At 39.2% G+C, this 18,489-nt stretch overlaps 2 protein-coding genes across 4 annotated transcripts; one reads left to right on the forward strand and one right to left on the reverse strand.

Moving 5' to 3' along the window:
• Window positions 1–3,287: 3,287 nt before the first annotated feature.
• On the forward strand, window positions 3,288–12,720 carry sc5d (sterol-C5-desaturase). Of its 2 annotated transcripts, none has more exons than XM_069709704.1 (5): window positions 3,288–3,453; window positions 9,667–9,884; window positions 10,267–10,399; window positions 10,483–10,583; window positions 11,318–12,720. In XM_069709704.1, exons 2-5 carry the CDS (start codon window positions 9,675–9,677, stop codon window positions 11,780–11,782), a joined length of 909 nt encoding a protein of 302 aa, XP_069565805.1. In that variant the 5' UTR covers window positions 3,288–3,453; window positions 9,667–9,674; the 3' UTR covers window positions 11,783–12,720. The 2 variants fall into 2 exon arrangements, with proteins under 2 accessions (XP_069565805.1, XP_069565804.1); XM_069709703.1 differs by lacking the exon at window positions 3,288–3,453 and adding an exon at window positions 8,474–8,894.
• Window positions 12,721–13,504: 784 nt separating this feature from the next.
• plekhb1 (pleckstrin homology domain containing B1) lies at window positions 13,505–17,666 on the reverse strand. Of its 2 annotated transcripts, none has more exons than XM_069709692.1 (6): window positions 17,630–17,666; window positions 16,263–16,415; window positions 15,877–15,979; window positions 15,752–15,791; window positions 15,414–15,498; window positions 13,505–13,638 (listed from the first exon to the last, which is right to left on the reverse strand). In XM_069709692.1, the coding sequence occupies exons 1-6, from the start codon at window positions 17,664–17,666 to the stop codon at window positions 13,505–13,507; spliced, it is 552 nt and encodes a 183-aa protein (XP_069565793.1). The 2 variants fall into 2 exon arrangements, with proteins under 2 accessions (XP_069565793.1, XP_069565792.1); XM_069709691.1 differs by having other exon boundaries at window positions 15,408–15,498.
• Between the last annotated feature and the right edge of the window lie 823 nt (window positions 17,667–18,489).

An 18,489-nucleotide genomic window follows, 5' to 3' on the forward strand; every position in this document is an offset into this window, starting at 1 on the left:
ACACACAAAAAAAACATTGTGACCAAATTCATTGAAATTCCCTTTTTGAAAAGTGTCATATAAAAGGATGAGGATCAAAAACTAGCACCATCACTGGCAACTGTTTGCTCTCATTGTTTGGACATCACATTATCTGTGCAAACACACACACACACACACACTACACACTACACACTACACACAGAGCAGTTAGGAGCCCGCTGGCAGATGAGCCAGCAGGGCCTCTGACAATAACTCCGATAATAATGTCTCTTTCATTAAATGTGTTTCTTTAAATCTCCCTTCTCCACATCCTGTTTCTTTTTTTTTGCCACTGCGTATCTTTTTGCCATCCGCCCACTCAAGACAAGAGCAAGGGGAAAACAATAAGAAAAACAAATGAGATGCCAGTGATGTGTTATAATTTGAAAAGAGTTTTAATTCAGAGAATTTGTATCACTTAGTCGTATGAAAGATAATTAAGGAGGACCTTGACTCCTGCATTACTATGTAATTATAAGTGTATTTGAAGTCTCTACATCAAACCACGCATGTAAACGCATGCATGTATGAAAAACTATTGCTTCATCTATTTTTTTGCTGACTCTCGAGGACATTGCATTCACTATGTAAATACACCAACTTATTAAAGGCACAAGAGTGAGAATTTTAAACATTGCTACTAATGACACATCAAAAACAACTAAATCCAGGTCTAAGCTCAAAATCAGGCATTAGGTTCAGAGAAAGATTACAGTTTGGGTCAAAATAAGTACTATGTTAATGTTAGAGGAGTTCAGTTGTAGTGATTACAACCATGAAAACTTTGTTAAAGTTTTTGAGAGGTGATGGTTAAAAGATACGTTGCTAACTATTGGTTTAAAATGACGAGCAAACAGGAACCACACGTTAGAAGTCTAATGTTTCGGAGACCCGTCCATCAACCCCAACCTCTTCCCGGTGCAGATTTTTCAATATCATCACCTGGCTTCTTCTTTTGTTTTCATAACGACTTCTAGAGGGATTTGTTATTTGAATGTGAGCATATGTTGTTTTAGGTGTTTACTGAAATTACCAATGTGTTATAATAAGCCGCTTGTACAACCAACCAAAGATGAAGGTTAAAATATGTTGCGCACATATAAAAAACAGTGGTTTACTTCCTCCCGTGTCTCCTGCGTGCCAAATTACGCATACCAAAAGTCTCAAGCTCTCTTTTGTCCTACTTGATTACTGAATTGTCTGCAGATTGGAGAAAATATAGGCCACAGGGAGAAAAATGTATCCTTTAAATTTATTGGAGAGTAAAGGAAAGTCGAGTCAGCATTTAATTGAGCCGTGTCTAAATCAAAGTGCTTTTGAAAATAAAAATATTAAAAAAAAAAAAAAAAAGAAGCTCTGAGACATCAGGAAAGTTGCATCTGAGAAAAAAAAGACTCAAACTCTCGAGAGAAACTGAGAGCAGAAGTATTTCCTGCGCTTGCATAGGTGTCTTGTGTATGCATCACAGAGGTTATTAGCGCAGTCTGGGGTTGTTGCCTTTGAATCATTACGTAAAGGGAGAGTGTTTGAAGCTCCTTGATATAATGATCCTTGGCAACTCTGAGAGTTCAAAGTAAATTGGCAAGGGTAAAAAAGGCTTTTCTGCCACTGAACAAAATAGAGAAATCAGCCAGCTATGTTTAATAGAATTTTCATCAGTGCTCAACCAGTCTCTCAAATGGGTTATCTAAGATAATGGCTGCACGGGTTCATTACCTCCTTGTCAAATTAAATTTCTTTTTCTCCTCCAGGCAGATTGGATAGTGATTACAGATCTAACCAAAAGAAGGCTCTAACTTTCATGCTGTAAAACTAGGGAAGGGCCACAATGACAGCAGATTTCGTCTATTTCATCTGAAGACCTTTGTTGTATGGCTGACCTGCTCACATCACAGAGCTAGTGTCTAACGCTCCAGTGCTGCGGATCATCTTTGTTTGCCTTTCTGCTTTCTCTGTGTGACTCCTGTGCCTTTTAAGTGAAGTGTCTTTTGTGAAAATGAGGTGATGCATACAGCAACAAGCAGAATTTATTAAAAGAAATGGATTTTTAATCTTTGCTGGGGTTTCTTTAAGGAAGGAAATTAAAATGTTGAATGGTGTTAAAATGCAGATTTGAAAGTGAACTCAAAAAAGTTAAATTTATAGATTTTTCCTGAAATCACAAATTTGCCTCAAGCAATTTAAACCCTGGACTGAGAGGATTCATCAATAATCGGAGCCTGAACAGATTGGGTCCCGTCGGTTCATGTTGCGAATTACAAACTTCAGACATTTAAAATGTAATATTTGTATAAAATTCAAATAGGCAACGCATTTAATGAGGCTGCAGTAAGCAAGGATGTCTTATAGTGTTAAATGCCTGTTGCTTCGACTCCTCTCTCCTCCCATTTATGTGCGTAACATTTCTGCATGTGCTTATTTACTTGTATATTTACATGATATACATGTGGAAGAACTACCACACCCTGACACAGTTCCTTTATCCACTGCAGCGCAGAGCCCGACCCTCTTAAACCTGCTGGAATAATTAAATAATGTGAGCCTGAACAGATCGCGTCCTGACGGTTCATGTTGCGAATTACAAACTCACTGAACTGTGCTCAGAGGTTTCAAATGTAAAATACATATGAATTTGTAATAGACACCGCATTTAATGAGGCTGCAGTGAGCAAGAATGTTTAATGTGTTAAAAGTCTGTTGCTTCGACTCCTTTCCTCCCGTTTCTGTTTGAGTTCATGTGTTTATTAACTTGGACATTTATGTGAAGTGCGTATTCATTTGCATATAGAGCGGAGAAGCGAGATCCAATCCCAAGTGGTCGTTCAGGACGCATGCGGAGACGCATGTAACGCAACTGCCGTACCGATCAGAGATGTCCACTTGTGATCGGATCACCCAGGATGCGAATGATGTCAGGTGTGAACAAGCTCAAAGTGTCTGGTTGCTGTCGGCGCCGGTGACATTCATGGTGAATCCAGAATTTACCTTTTGAATGTGTCTGTATCACAAATGCTACACAAGTATTTTCTACTTTTTATTTTTTTTTACTCACTTTAGTCAGAACGCAAGCTGTCAGCACAGTTGTAACAGGAAATCTGGACTGTTAGTCAAACTGTGACTTTAAACTCATGTCCCATTGTTCCTGGAGCTGTGTCGGCACCATCCACTATTAGTTTTGACATCAGTTTGTCTCGGTTCAGCCCTTTGTTTCTATTTGCTCGTCGTGTTTCTTGTTCTTTTGCAGTCCCGGGCTGTTTTAGTTGTAGTCACTCATCTGTCGCAGCCGTGTGCGCTTGACTTCCTACATCATCCACCAGATCCTGTTCTCACCTGTGCCTCGTCGGACTATCAGCCCATCTGCTTTATTCCGCCCAGCCGTTCTCCTCTTCAGCTGCCTGTTTGTGTTTGTTCTTCCCCGAGAGCTTCAGTCTTGTAAGTAAAGGCTTGCCTTTTTTGTTTCAACCTCCCGCCTCCTGTGCTGTGGGTTTGGGTCGCCCTCCTTGTTAAACTGTCACATAGCTCTTTGATTTTTTGTTTTTTTGTTTTGTGCTTTGCATTGTGGAAATATTGAACACATTTTTGAGTGTGTTACATTCTGTCGCTTCTCTAGTATGAACACAGAACAGGACCAGAAACCTGCTTTAGCAAGCAGTCTGGATTTGGGTAACATTTATCCAAATAAATACATCAAACATATACTTATATCATATATTGAAATCTAAAGACTACAAGACTACTCTTGCTTTCTTAGACTATGTTTTCAAATTAAAAGCACAGAATAAATTAAAATATAACAATTACTTTAAAGTAACTGACCTTTAATGCTATCCAGATTTTTGGATTAATTGAGATCTATTTCATTTTACAAGCATAAACCACAGCATGCAACACTTTTATTTCAGGAACTTTTAATTTCAGTCCGTATTTTGTCGGCAACACGTTAAAAGCAATAAACAGACGGAAGTCCGAGGCTCCTTTACTGACAAAAGGAAAAGGAAACACTTTTCATTTTCTAGTTAGTTCAAATTGGAGTGAAAAATAAAAGACAACATGTTCTGCCACAAATTGGCCTTCAACATTAGAGACCCCACCCCCTCTCCAAAGAGCATTTTCTTTCACTCCTCTGTGAGGAAGAATTACATCAGACTGTACCTCTCAGGATGTGCCGGATCTACAAATAGATGGCTTCAAAGAGATGGGAGTGCCACCTGTGTGATGAGTGAGAACTTAAATCATCAAAGTGGAGTGGGTGGAGCACGTTGTGGCCTGAACACAATTTGCATTTAAATGTATTTTAAATTTGTTTAATCCATTTTGAGGTACCAAATCTCATCATTACAAATATTCGACCACTGAGGAACTGATAATAATCTACATGTTCAACAACACTATATGGAAGCCTTGAGGCGATGGTAACTTCAAATGAGACCATGCTTAGTTTGAAAACACTTTCACAATTTCCTCAAGACATTTTATTTAACAAAGTATTTCCTATTAATATTCACTGATGCCAAATTTACTGCCGTTTTTTAAATTACTGTTCTTACAAAAATTGTCATATTTCAACAGTGAAATGCAAAACTAAAAAAAACTCAAACCACTTGTCGTTCTTGAAAAGGGGAACACGGCAAAGTTCAATTTGATTCTCAGTCACCATAGCAACAGTGATTTCACAACTTAAACTGACTGATTACCAGGCACATTGTGCTCTCGACCTCTCGTGTCAAAAACACAACCCAAAGGATTTCCTTTTCAAAGCAGCATTAGTCCTCTACATTCTATAAAAGTGACAAAAATGCCCAAAACCCTGAAAATAACGAGTTATTGCTCCCTGTAGGAAAATTAACTCCTCAAGTGGGTGACATTGTGAATTCCCAACGGCACATCTGAAACACTCCGTTTTAAATTTAGTCCCTTTTTTTTGGTTACAAGAAGTCCTGAACTGCTTGTTCCACTGGGGGCTAAACACTGTTTTCTGGATAATAACTCAAGGAGCTCTGTCAGGAGCTGCACTAATTTTGTTGTCTTAAACAATAAAAAAACAAAAAAACATGTTCAATAGGAAGTAATGATTTTTGCCTGGTGTTTAATGAAAAGGTCTTTTCCCCTGCAGAAATAAGAAAAGTCAAGACAGCGGAACAGAGCTGGAGTTAAGAAAATGAACATTTGACTGGAAGTACTCTGCAATTTAATCATTTACTTCTTCTTTTTTTTTATCTATTTCTATCAAATGCATTTAAGAATTTCAAAGTTTCAGGATATAAATATTCTTGATCGTCATGGAAAGACACTTTTTAAAATTGGTTTGTATTATTTTCACTATAACGTTGCACAAACTTTGCAAATGAGGTGGTGATCAATGTCAAGTGCTTTTAATTAAATGACAAAATTCTATGTTGTAAATATGTGCCTAAAAGATTGTACTTACAGAATTCAATGTGACAGAGATTTTCTGTTCGAGAACAAGCAGGCAGACAAAGAGCTTCACATTTTGACAGACCAAAACAGGGCTGGAGCACCAGTCAGTGCTGAATTGATATTCAACAGGTGGACAGAGCTGTGGGCCTCGGTGTAGAGACAATAACTGCGAGCATTTGTATTCACTGCATAAGTGAGGTCAAGTGTGGTGTCTTTTTATTTTAATTTTAAGTTAAGTATCACTTTTATGTTGCAGTGCTTTGTTTGTGAGTAAAAGCAGTTTGCTGCCGGTAAAGTTTGATGCACCTGTTTGTTAGGTTAACAGCTCAGCAACCAGCAACTCTTCAACTGAGTAACATATCATAACAGTTTCTGTGGGGGAAGTCTCGCATGTTCAAAGGGCCTCTAAAGCAAAAAGTCTCTTATTCAGTCAGTGGCTATAATACTGGAGGAATAAGTGGTCAAAACAACAACAACAACAACAACATGTGTATATTTGCAGCATTCATGCAGAGAAATCTGAATTTTGGAGTTAATTCTGGTGTCATGAAATTGTATGAGGTTGTGTTATTTATGAGCAGATGCAGCTCCAGCCCAACACTTACAAAACAGTAGCAGCTGGGGCTTGCAGTTTCCCATTCCAAAGAGGAGGTGAAGTGCTTCTCGTGGCTGTTTGGCTGGTTGATATGCAGCATCGTCTGATCCAATCTTTTGACAAGGATGACCAGGATCAAGTTTGTAAATGAAAACAGGATTGCGTATCATCTCATTTACAAGTGTCTGGTGGCAGGTCCTCCTGGTTTTGTTTTGTTTTAGAAGTGGAGTGTGAAAGATGTGGTGTTTGTTTGAGCCTGGGTTGCATACTCAATGGTGTTGCTGAGTTCAACCTCACGGCAAAGCGTGAAATACACACGCACGTTCACTACAGAAAACCGTGAGAAGTGAAAATTACACGTTTTTGTAAGCGTGAAACTTACACGCACGTAAAAGTCACGTGACGAAGGATCATGTGACCAATGTACTGCAACAGAGGTATTGTGTATTCCCCTTCATCACTGAAGTGAAACTGGAAGTTGTTGAAAAAAGGTGCATTATTGGTAAAATCAAAGGTTAATTTCTGTTTAATAGAGCTTTGGTCTCCTTCTTGGTAAACTGGCCACCATTTGTATTGGTTATGATGTATTCGTAGGTAATAACTTGGTAAATACAGTGTTTTTATTGCTTATAACAATGGTGACAGTTCCTTACAGTAGATATGACTTGTAACAGGTGAAGTTTGAAATCTGAGGTCACGTTAAACCACCAGCAAGATAATCAAATTCTGTAAATAATGGCTTAAAAAGTTGTACTATGACGGTGCTGTGACAAGTTTCTCCGTTGTTGTTTTTTTTTTTTTTTTTTTTTATTATTACATTTCCCAGAGTGACACATCCACAGTTGTTGCCTACTGAGGAGATGATGAGCAGCAGGTTATCTGGGGCTCAGCATGAGGGTTGCCTCTCTGCAGATATCCTGATTGGTTCATGTTTGTCTGCACACAGAGGGAGATGCCTTCACAGCCTGTTAGACAACTCTCGCTCTATTCAAAACACCAACTTTCCTCTGAAGTAGAGATAGTTCCAGTCGAATAAACAGGGTTTCTTTTACTCGTATGCGCTGGTACACAACTGATATAATCAGTCCAAGCAGGCGATGCCATTTCCCCTTAACGTGAGTTGAAATTGGTTTGCATTTGTCAGAGCATAGAGGCTACATCTCCTTTTTGATATAATTGTATTTACAAAGAGAAAATCTCAGTGATTATTATGCTTATTAAATCACTGTAAACCTGGCACATGAGAATTGGCATTCCCTAGTGGTGAACTAAACATCATAATGAAGAGTAATCACAAATGTAAATGGGTTCTATTTAAGGTTAAAGAATGAAATAAAAGTAAAACTATTAAGAAAGAATAGAAAACAATAATGATATTGAAGATATGAAGATAATGATAAATAATGATAATGAATAATTCAGGAGTCTTTCATAGTGACTTATTTAAATGTGGGTATAGATTAAAAAAAAAAGATGACAACAGGAAAAAACAGGAAGTATATTGTCTTAATTAGAAGGAAAATCAAGCTATGAAGAACATGAATACCCTAAAATTTTAACTGAGTTTCCTGATGAAGTCAATTAAAATCTTGACACATTTTCTTTCCTGCTGTTTCTATCTTATAATATTCATGCACCCTAATATAAAAGGTAATAGAGTGCCTAATGTTGAATTTGTGTACATTTTAGTACTCTAATTTCCAGAGGTATCACTATAATATTTCTGAATATTCCTACAATGCCTGAAGCCATTAAATAATCTATCAATCATGGTTGAGGCCTGCTCTCACTTGTACCTTGGAGCGCTGGTGACATCTTGTGGCTGGATGTTAGTTTCATGGCAGCGAGAAATGTTTCACCTCTGCCATTAATACAAAACTGTTTCATTTCATGTTTTCAATTTTATTTGAAAGTTAAATATTCAAGAATACTGGCAGTTAGAAACTGGCAGGAAAAAAAACAACCGAAAGTCATACAAGGCCGAATGTCACAGTCAAAACAATGAGGCTAAGAAGCTGGCAAAGCTATTACAATTGTAAAGTAACTACTGTTATTGCAGCCTGAAGATGCAATAAAAGAAAACTATGATCATAAATCCAGGTAGGTCAAAGTCATATCTTACATCCTAGTAAGCCAAACCTAATGCATACATTTTACAAAATAACTTCCCCTTGCTATTTTATTAAAATACAACACTGAAAGGACTTAATTTTAACTGCTTAAGTTTATGTGTTCTCTTTGGTTAAATTCGGCTTTTGACAGTTTCATTTCTCCGTCCTATTACAACTACATATAAGTTCTGTTTTAAAATGAAATGAATCATGGGTACTATTACTACCACTAGTAAAAAAAAATAATAATAAAGTAGTGGAACATGCCGAAGTGCACAGTGGCTCCCAAAGTTTAAAATGAGCTGTCAAGTTATTTCCAGTGAGTTGTAAACGTTTGATATAAATCAGACAATTGTAATTTTTGTATGTTTGTAAAGGAGGTTCGGTAGTGTTGTTTCTGTACAAGGGACTGTGTATATCTGGGTCCGTTTTATTGTTGGTCTCACCACGACATGTGCAAGTTTGAAAACTACTCAAACTAATTTAGACTCGTTCAAGCCTCTGTCCTGATGTTCCAGCTGTGGCAGCACCTTTAAGTGAGGTAGCGTTGTTTCTGTAACGCCATGAGCAGATCCCACAATTGGCCAATAGGAAATCAAAACAAACCTGCCGTGATGAGTACCCTATCGCTCATTGGATATTCGTTGTGTGACGTAACAGGAAGCTCGGTGCTGATTGGTCGCTCGCCCGCCTTTAGTGTGGTACAGATCCCTCCGCTGTTGTTCCGGGACACGAGAAACCTGGAAAAGGTACAGTACTATTTAAAATACGTACAACTTGATATCAACGCAATGACAGGGAAGCTCGCTGTTTTGCTCATATTACACGGTGTTGCAGCTTTTTAATCTATAAAAGCGGGAACATATTTACCTTTTCATGTAACAATCAGTCAGGTACTTACCGTTATGTAAATGTGACATTTGTTTTCACAGAATTAAAGCACACGTATCGGCTGTAAAATGTCCTAATGAACTAATATTTAGATGTTAAATCCATCGGTAATTTGCCCTAAATCAAATATCCAGTAGCTAATTTATTGCGTCACTGAACTCTATGACGAATATGTGAATTAAGGACCCATTTTTCACGACAGAAATTAAATCAAAAGTCCTTTTTCACGACGAGAACTATGTCGAAATGTTTAGTATTTTTCAGCAATGTTTGAAAACTGCTTTTTCTCTCGTTGGGTTACATATATTAGTTAGGGAGAGTATTTGCCAGTCTGTCTCATCAATAACTGAGGATCAGAGCGATATATAATCAAATAGGTTGATTTAACCAGGAATATGTATTATGCAGAGGCAGGGCTGGGGAATATATCAATATTATCTGTATATTATGATCAGTGGCGATCCTAGACTCTGCAGGGGGCCCCTGTTGAAGAAAGTCAGAGGGGCCCAACCTCCCCAGTCAGTTTAGTACAAAAAAAAAAAAAAAGTATTTGTAAAATTGTGCTTGATCAACACACACATCTGAGTATTTGAACAACAAAAGAAAGGCCAACATATCTGTACTCTCCAGATTGGACCATGGACCTTGTCCTGAATGTGGCCGACCACTACGTCCTCACGCCGTACGTGTACCCGGCGTCGTGGCCCGAGGACGGGGCGCTGCGGCAGATCATCAGCCTCCTGGTGCTGACCAACCTCGGGGCAGCGGTCCTGTACCTCGGCCTGGGAGCCGTCAGCTACTTCTTCATCTTCGACCACAAGCTGATGAAACACCCACATTTCTTAGAGGTATGAAGCCCGTGACTCATTTTATGATCCTCATAGTACTAAAGTTAATGAAGCGCTTTGCAATCAATTGAACTTTGTGTCTGTTAGGGGAGGATAGATTTATAGTAAAGGCTGCAAATTATTACTGTGGCATAAAATGCCAGAAATATAGCATTTAATATTTTGTACTTCTTTATGTTCTGTAGCTGTTGTAATTAGTCGAGTTACAGCAGGTTGATCTACATTTATGCAAAAGTATTCATCGTCACCTGAAACTCTTCTATTCGCCTTCTCTATCTGATTTTTGTTTGTTTTTTTTTTGCCTCACCTTCTTCTTTCTCTTCCCTCTGGATTTATTTCATCATGCATTTTGTAACGTGCGTATTTATTTCGTCCTTCTCAGAATCAGGTACGGAGGGAAATCAAATATGCGATGACCTCTCTGCCGTGGATCAGCGTTCCCACGGTGGCCTTGTTTTTCGCTGAAGTCCGAGGATACAGCAAGCTGTACGACAACGTCAGTGATTCTCCGCTCGGTAAGATGAAGAGCCATTTTGTTGTTGTTGTTGTTGTTGTTTTGTAATTTAGTTGACTTCATGCGTCGTGCCTGTGCTTTCAGGTTGGCCGGGGCTCCTCCTCAGTATGATCTCCTTCCTGTTTTTCACTGACATGTGTATCTACTGGATTCACCGCTTCCTGCACCATAAGCGGATTTATAAGGTGAGTTTGTTTCTGTTTTTGTTGTTTGTGTAGCTTTTTTTAATTATTATTTATTATTTTTAGCTACACTGGCACACTTGCTGAAAAGTATAGAAATGGATCCAAATCCCTTTTTACTTTCCGTTACATTACCACAATGTAGATGATATGACGATGTTGTACTGTCAGCCTGAATATAGCTTCTAAATATGTACAATAAATGTATGATGAAGATTTAAAGGGCTAATTCACCCCCAAAAAAATTCTCACATATTTTAAATTATATTCAGTCAAATCCTGTTTGAAGTTTTGGTTTTATGCGTCTAGGTTTCACATCTGTAGTGTATTTCTTCGTCACTGTTTAGCTGACATATTCCCTGACAACAACATATCTGTAATCTAAGAATATCAGCTGATGATATTGGCCTGGAGAACCTCTCTGGCCTGTTTAACCTTCATGACATGAAGACGTTGGCTCCTCTTCCTTCATTGTTCGCGGTCCTGCAGGCCACTTTTGTACGTGTTAAAATAATAAAAACCTCAAGTGATATTGAAAAGGTTTTTTTTCTTTCCCTCTGACGTCATAAAAGCTTCATGTAGATATTTTGAATGGGTATAAATGATACAGTAAATCAGTATAAATCAGTGATTTAGTCTGAAACGTTTTGAAGTCTTTGACTCAAAGTAATGTTCATAATTAAAACAAATAGATTCCACTTATGATTGAATTATTTGACCTCTCTGCTCCCCAACAGCTGTTTCACAAACCTCACCACATCTGGAAGATCCCCACCCCCTTCGCCAGCCACGCCTTTCACCCCGTCGACGGCTTCATGCAGGGCCTCCCCTACCACATCTACCCGTTCTTCTTCCCCCTCCACAAGGTGCTCTATCTGGCTCTCTACGTCTTCGTCAACATCTGGACCATCTCCATCCACGACGGCGACTACCGCGTCCCCGGCGCCCTGACGAGCGTCGTCAACGGCTCGGCCCACCACACCGACCACCACCTCTTCTTCGACTACAACTACGGCCAGTACTTCACCCTGTGGGACCGGCTGGGGGGCTCCTACAGGCACCCGTCGGCCCTGATGGGGAAGGGCCCGCACGATCTGATCCGAAAACTTCAAGCGGAGGGAAAATTAAAAGAGGACGGAGCGGAGGCGAAACGGCAAACGAACGCACACGCCGAGAGAGGAGTCAGGTGTAAGGAGGAGTAACGGTTTCTGAAGACACGCTGCTACACACTCGCTCATCTTGAAGACGTACGGGAGAGTAATTTCAATTCACCAAATTGAGCCCTTGAGAGATCTTTGAATTCAGAGCGTGTAAGACGGCTGCCCCGTGATCGATATCATGAAGCGTTGGGGGTTTTCTACATTCTCACACTTATTGATCATCAGAGCGCACCGACATCTGCAGCTCGGGGTTATTGTTGTTCTGCACAAAGTTAAATGCTTTTTTGCAAACCAACAAACAGGACAGACACGAGGAGCGTCACAACGCTGCTGCACGATGAGTGACAGACGCAGACTGTCGCTGGGAGTTGGACTTCACTGTAAAGACCCGCTGCTGCTTTTTACAGGCAGCAACAACTTTCATTTTAACAAGAATTTGTGAAATTAATTGTGGCTGTTTGCACTCACTACCTCTGTTATCGGGAAATATGACAAAACAACACATGTTGAGGAAAAGCGGCCTCGTACAGCTCATGTTAAATTTTACATAAATAAAATCTGAAGTACTTAAATCCATCTCTTCTGTTATAATTTAGCAGTTAGAAGGTAATTTTACTGACAAAAGAAAAGTCTAAAGAAAAGCAACCTCAGAGAAGATATGAGAACTGGTATTGAGGACACGTGGTTGGGCCGTCTCTTCTCTTTAGTACAATTTAATAAAGTAGAGTTTATAAAATATACATTAACTGTATGTACTGGATGAACATAAACATATTAATCTTCTCTCTGTGTGTTGAGGTGATTATCATCAGCATGAGAATGAAACAGATTCTCTCCTCGTCTTCATTTGTTCGTGCAGAGTGTACATATTTTTTGGGGAGATATTTTGGATATAAACAAAAATAATAAATACAAAATGTGTTGTACTAAATTTTTCTGTGGTTTGGAAATAATGGTTTGAAAATAAATCCCACTTTTTCTGGAGCTTTCGGACACATCTCGAAGTCTTCATCAGCACACGGACTTTGTTCGGTTGTCATGGAGATGCAGTCGTAGTCTGTTGCGAGCTTTATTCAATGTCAACCGTAACTCCACTGTTGGCCTTGAAAATTGGAGTTTGTCAAAGCAATCCCAACTCGAGGTCCACTTACTAACACGCTACGCTTTCAACAGCGTCACATGGTCTTCATCTGTACACGGAGCAGGTTTTTACTCATTAACGCCAAAGGTAACTCAAACAAAATGCCCTGAAATGAATACAGTTGGACAATTTGTGGACTTTGAGTTTGAATTGTTTTCAAATAATATCGTTTTATTCACTGGTTGCACTTTGTTGCATGAAACAAAGAGAGATCAGATCCACTAATTATATTTATTATAATACATGACGTAATCCACTACACTTTTTGTAGACTTGCAAAGTGTAAAATTCGGCAGTTAAAAGAGCATTTGGATACAAAACTGACTTCTAGTTTTGCAGATGTTCACAAGTAGATTAAGTGGTGCTGTATATACAAGTGAAAAGAACATATAAATACAGAGCAGAGCCTTTCAGCTTCTTTGGGTTTTTCTTAGATCCAGAAGAGACAAAAAAAAACAAAACAGAACAACCACATAAGTGATTGTTTATCAGAGCAAATACGATAAGGAAAGAGATTAAGTGAAAGATGATGAAAAAGCCTTTTTGTCTACACGTTCCTTGTTGGACGTCCGGCTACCGTTCTGTTGGCGCTCTGTGCAAAAGGACAGGAGGTCAGTAATGTGTCAGCAGAAAAGGAAGGGCATCCAGAGGAAGGAGCGCATGGCCGCCCCGGCTGCTACGCCCGCCAGTAATCCCAACGCTAGATGCTCGGCCACGCTGTCGAACGGGTCCCTCTGAACGATCACCTGGTGGGTTCCTGAAAGAACGGCAAAGACGAGACACACTTTATCATTTCATTTATGAATAAGATGCCTACGAGTACATGGTTCGATTTGGAGTCCCATTTATTTTTAAAGGCAGTTTCAAATGTGGAGTGAATGAGCAACACATGAAAACCTCTATGATGCTAATAATGTATAATTAACCTGCTGCTGTTTCCCTCTATTCAGCGTAATTAAAAATATATATTTGACCAAAACAATTATTTCATGGTATATTTTGAGACTGATATAATATACACCTAATTTTGTGATGACTGGATAGCCTACACATATCAGAAGCCGTCATATCGAGAGGTCACGTGTTCAGGTAAGGGGGCGGCACTGTTGGCTGTCGTCAGGTGTGTGAACCCGGAAGTGCAAAGGGGGCGGCTCAAAAAGTTTGCATGTCGTGTGCTGAGGTGCCTGTTTCATTTATCGCAGGACTTTTATGCGCAATAAAAAAAAATTAAAAAAAATGCTTTGTCATTGCGTAACCGGAGGAACAGTCGGCTCAACACGACGCAAAAGCCGCCGTGACGTCAAGCAGAAGCGAAGAAACGCGTCACGGGTCACACCTGAGTCTGACATCTCAGGTGGATGTAAGTACGCTGCTTATTTACTTGCGCTTTGGGGTGACGTAAGACACCTGATGTCCCTTATGTTTTTTTTGTTCTTTTGTGTTGGCCTGATACAAAGTGACGTCACGTGTGCTGCAGGTAACTGTCATCTGAAATACTACATTTTCAAGTAAGTAGCCTACATTTACTCAAATAGCTGTTCTTAAGTACAGATTTGATTTATTTGTAGTTTACTTCAGTATTTCCATTTAATGCAACTCTCTAGGCTACTTAGATAAATATTGTACTATTTATTTGTTAGCCTACATTTTATAATTGGTTGTTGTTGTTTTTTTTTATCCTCTTTCCAGTTCAGTGAAAACCATATATCTTCAAATGAAACATTTTCATGATAAACTGAAGTATTAAATGCTCCTATATGACTTATAAACACCACTATTTCAGTTAAATATTATATATTAAAAAAAAAAAAATGTTGGAATTTCTGGAAAATGCCCCGTTTGTTTTTCTGAGCTTGTTGACTTTTTAGAGATCTTACAGAACACAAACAATTCAAATATATGATGTTATTATAGAATATGATGCATAACTGCGGATTAAACTAACCGACAGCACAAAGAGTCGTTAAAATAAACTGCAGCAGTAAAATGAAAATAATAATGAAACAGGAGTATAAATTCAGAAACATCACATCTAATATTAAAACTCTGACTGGCAGCATTTACTGCAGTGTGTACTTTCACTTGTGATACTTTAAGTACACTTTGCTGATAATACGTTTACTTAAGTTGCAGGACTTTAACTTGTAGTGGAGTAATTTCACGGTGTAGTATTAGCAGGTAGAGTGTGAATGCCGCTTCGCGCTGCTCTGGTGGGCATGAGGCCCGCTGACTTTATTTACTTATTAGCCTTACTCTGTTCTAGAGTCCCAAAAATAGTTCCAGTTAAATAAGACGAGTCTACAAATACGATAATCAGTTTACAATCTGATCCACCGTGAATCAGACACAGCTGTGCCGACACATTTAAATCCCCAGAAAGAAATGCCAAAAAACATGACCGCTGTGTCCTCAGCGGCAGACGCACATTTGCTTTTCTTTTCCTTGTTTACATCTTGGGTTTGGTAATAATAGGAATAATCTGAGGGCCAGGTGACACATTAATCCCGTGTTTCACTGTTAACGTACCCGGACCCGCTCCAGGTGTGATGTAGACCGTGTGGTAGCTGTTGATGGGGACGGACTGGTAGTAGTCGTCATACGGGTCATATGTGAATATCTGCAGGAGGAGAAGAAGAAGAAGAAGAAGAAGAAGAAGAAGAAGAAGAAGAAGAAGAAGAAGAAGAAGAAGAAGAAGAAGAAGAAGAAGAAGAAGAAGAAGAAGAAGAAGAAGAAGAAGAAGAAGAAGAAGAAGAAGAAGAAGAAGAAGAAGAAGAAGAAGAAGAAGAAAATAATCCTGCTTTTAGTACTGGGATGAAAAAACCAAACACAGACTGAGAGTTCACTAATCACAGAGAAGACGGAGGACTCACCGGGTTCCTTCGGGTCTCCAGCAGAGTCAGTTTCCACGCTCTGAAAAAAAAAAAGGAAATAAACAGGAGTGAGGAGCTGATGGACGCTCGTCAAAAAAACTAAAATGATGGAGCGAAGTACTTGCATGGATTCGTCTTCGCAGTTGGCACACAGGTTGAGGGTGGAGCCGTCTCGGCGCTGAACCCCGATGAGGTTCTCCCTGGGGTTGCTCTCGGGTGGGGTCACATCTACAGACGAGTCAAAGGACAAATACAACCACTAACTTTTGACGAGATCGGCCAATGAAACTGAGAAATTAATGAGGAAAAAGACATTAAATTATTTTTTTTTTAAACTGGCAAACTACTGCGAGCACAGGTTGTTGTTTTTTTTACTTTTGGCAATTCAGGTCCCCTCTTGTATTTTTTTTTATCTGCGTGGATGTTCATCATGGAGACGTGTGATGAAGGAACAGTGAGGCATCCTAAAGTCACATCTGGTTCTATATGTAAGACGGCCTCATACTCGTACCTCCACATTCGAGTCCAGACCGCACGTCTGTACATCCCGTTTTGAGGCCGACGCGATACTCCAGCTCTCGCCTGCTGTCCGTCTTGTAGAAGCAAAGACTCCCGTCGATCCAGAGGTCGCACCAGTTTAACTTCCAGCGTTTCAGGACGGAAGCTGGAGAGGAGACGCGAGTCGTCAGTGTCACATATTGCCATGACGTTTAAAGGTTTAAAAAAAAAAAAGAAGATGGTTGTGGGAGAAGTTTACTGATTGATTTCCAGCTCTGTTGACTAGAAGAAGAAAAAGGAGTTCAAAAAAGCTCCCCTCATTAGCTCAGGTGATTTGTGTGTTTCTTTTGTTGTCGTGCTTTTTTGGACGTAGTGTTTTTTGTTTTTCCTCCCCAGCAGGTGCATCCCCATTGATTGTCCTTGGTAAGCTACTTAAAGACATGGCCAGGGACTATTAATGGGATTATAAATTACAAAGGCTCCAGTTTCGTAACAGCTCCTGTTTTGGCCTTCGAGAAAATGTTTGGTGAGTCCAGTTTGAAATCCAGTCGTGAAGTAAAACAACATTCGAATTTACAGCTGAATATTGAAAGTTGTGATATTGAATGAATCCCGAAACATACAAATAGAAAGACACATCATTTGTAGACTTGGCTTGTACATCATTTGCACACTAATTGTCCCGCTCACTGTTCAAAACCAATTCAAGGATCTTCATCAAAACTTTTTTATCGATTCGTTTTCTAATACTAAATATCAGATAATATTTCATTAGCAGATTTTTAAAACATCGACCTCAGTTCAAAAACCCAGAATCGATCGGTCTGCAGCTCCTACGGTATAATAAGATGTTATTTCTTCGCCGTTAGCAGGTTGAAACAGGTGCTTGTCTTTAATTCACGAGGCTTTTTTTAAATTTTATGTCAAAGTTCTAAAAAAGAAATTGTAGTTTAGCTGGTGATGTTCACTCCCAATAGAGCCACAGATATATATATATATATATATATATATTTTTACCTTATAAATCTTTATACAAAATGGAGCCTTGTGGTCACAAGCGGTGTTGACACTGACCAGGGTTGAGTTTGTATACAGGCCTTTGTTGGATGTCATTACCACTTCATTCCTGTCATATCTCTTTGATCAAGTTTTGGAAAATAAAATATAATCCCCCACTAAACACTAAAGTCCTTCACAAGTTCACAGAAACACAGTCTGATCTTAAAATGTCTTGTTTTGTCTAAATAAACAGCTTCAGTTTGAAAATTGATAAATAATTACACAGGAAAAAAAGGAAAATCTTCACATTAGATCCGACAGTGTTTTGATAACGGATGAATCTGAAGTTTGGGCTCTTTCATAACAGTCAACAGTACTCACTCTGCCTCCACAGCCAGCCTGACCTCAGCAGCGCCATGTTTTCTCAGCTCTGGTATTTTAGTAGAAGTAGAAGCGAAAGGAAATATTTAAATGTACTGTTTGGACTCTATGATCCAGCTTTTGGTTTTGGCCTCCTCCGTCTGTGTGTATATTCCTCTTGTCCCTCAGGAAGTGAGGTGCTGGTAGATTAATCTGGCTCTCACCGGCACTGAGGTTGACTCACAGGATCACTCTGGATTAGGAGGCCACGCCCTCTCATCCCATCACATCCCTCCCAGACTGATCTGACTCTCACACCACATGCCATACTTTGTGTTTCTGAACACTTTTTTTAATTAAATGCTCAAACTTGTATCAGCCTTGTTTATTTATGCGCATATGCAGTATGTAAAATGAGTTTTCATTGTAACAACAGCACCAGGATTAGCCTAATTGTTCCCAGGTCGGTGATGAGAGTCTTCCCAGGATGTTTACACGATGATATAATTTCCTTTTATAGCTTATGGAAAGTTCTGGTCTCTAATGTGTTCGCTGAGTTAGCAGATTATGTGTTTGCAGCATTTTCCTCATTTAAATCTAGTGTTGTCGATCTACGGTCGCCGTGTGAAGTAGTCTGAATCTGAAAGTCCTGAGGTGATTACACACCGGCTGTGACGTGTTTAAACTCTGAAACACGTCAAAGACACCTGAATCACTATACTGAAATAATAACTTTAAATTATTCCTGATGACTAAAATATCTAAACCAAAAAAGAGAATTTAATTTGTTTAAAATGTGCATAAAAGATCAGTACGAGAATCTTGTTCTGGAATGAGTAGTGATCATGGTGTTTTGTCATGTTTGTATTTTCCTGTTGGAA

The sequence above is a fragment of the Brachyistius frenatus genome, unplaced genomic scaffold, assembly GCF_029030835.1.
Source record: "Brachyistius frenatus isolate BFR_SWC_R1_liver_20210118 unplaced genomic scaffold, ASM2903083v1 Contig_84, whole genome shotgun sequence".
In the NCBI taxonomy this organism is placed as follows: Eukaryota; Metazoa; Chordata; class Actinopteri; family Embiotocidae; genus Brachyistius; species Brachyistius frenatus.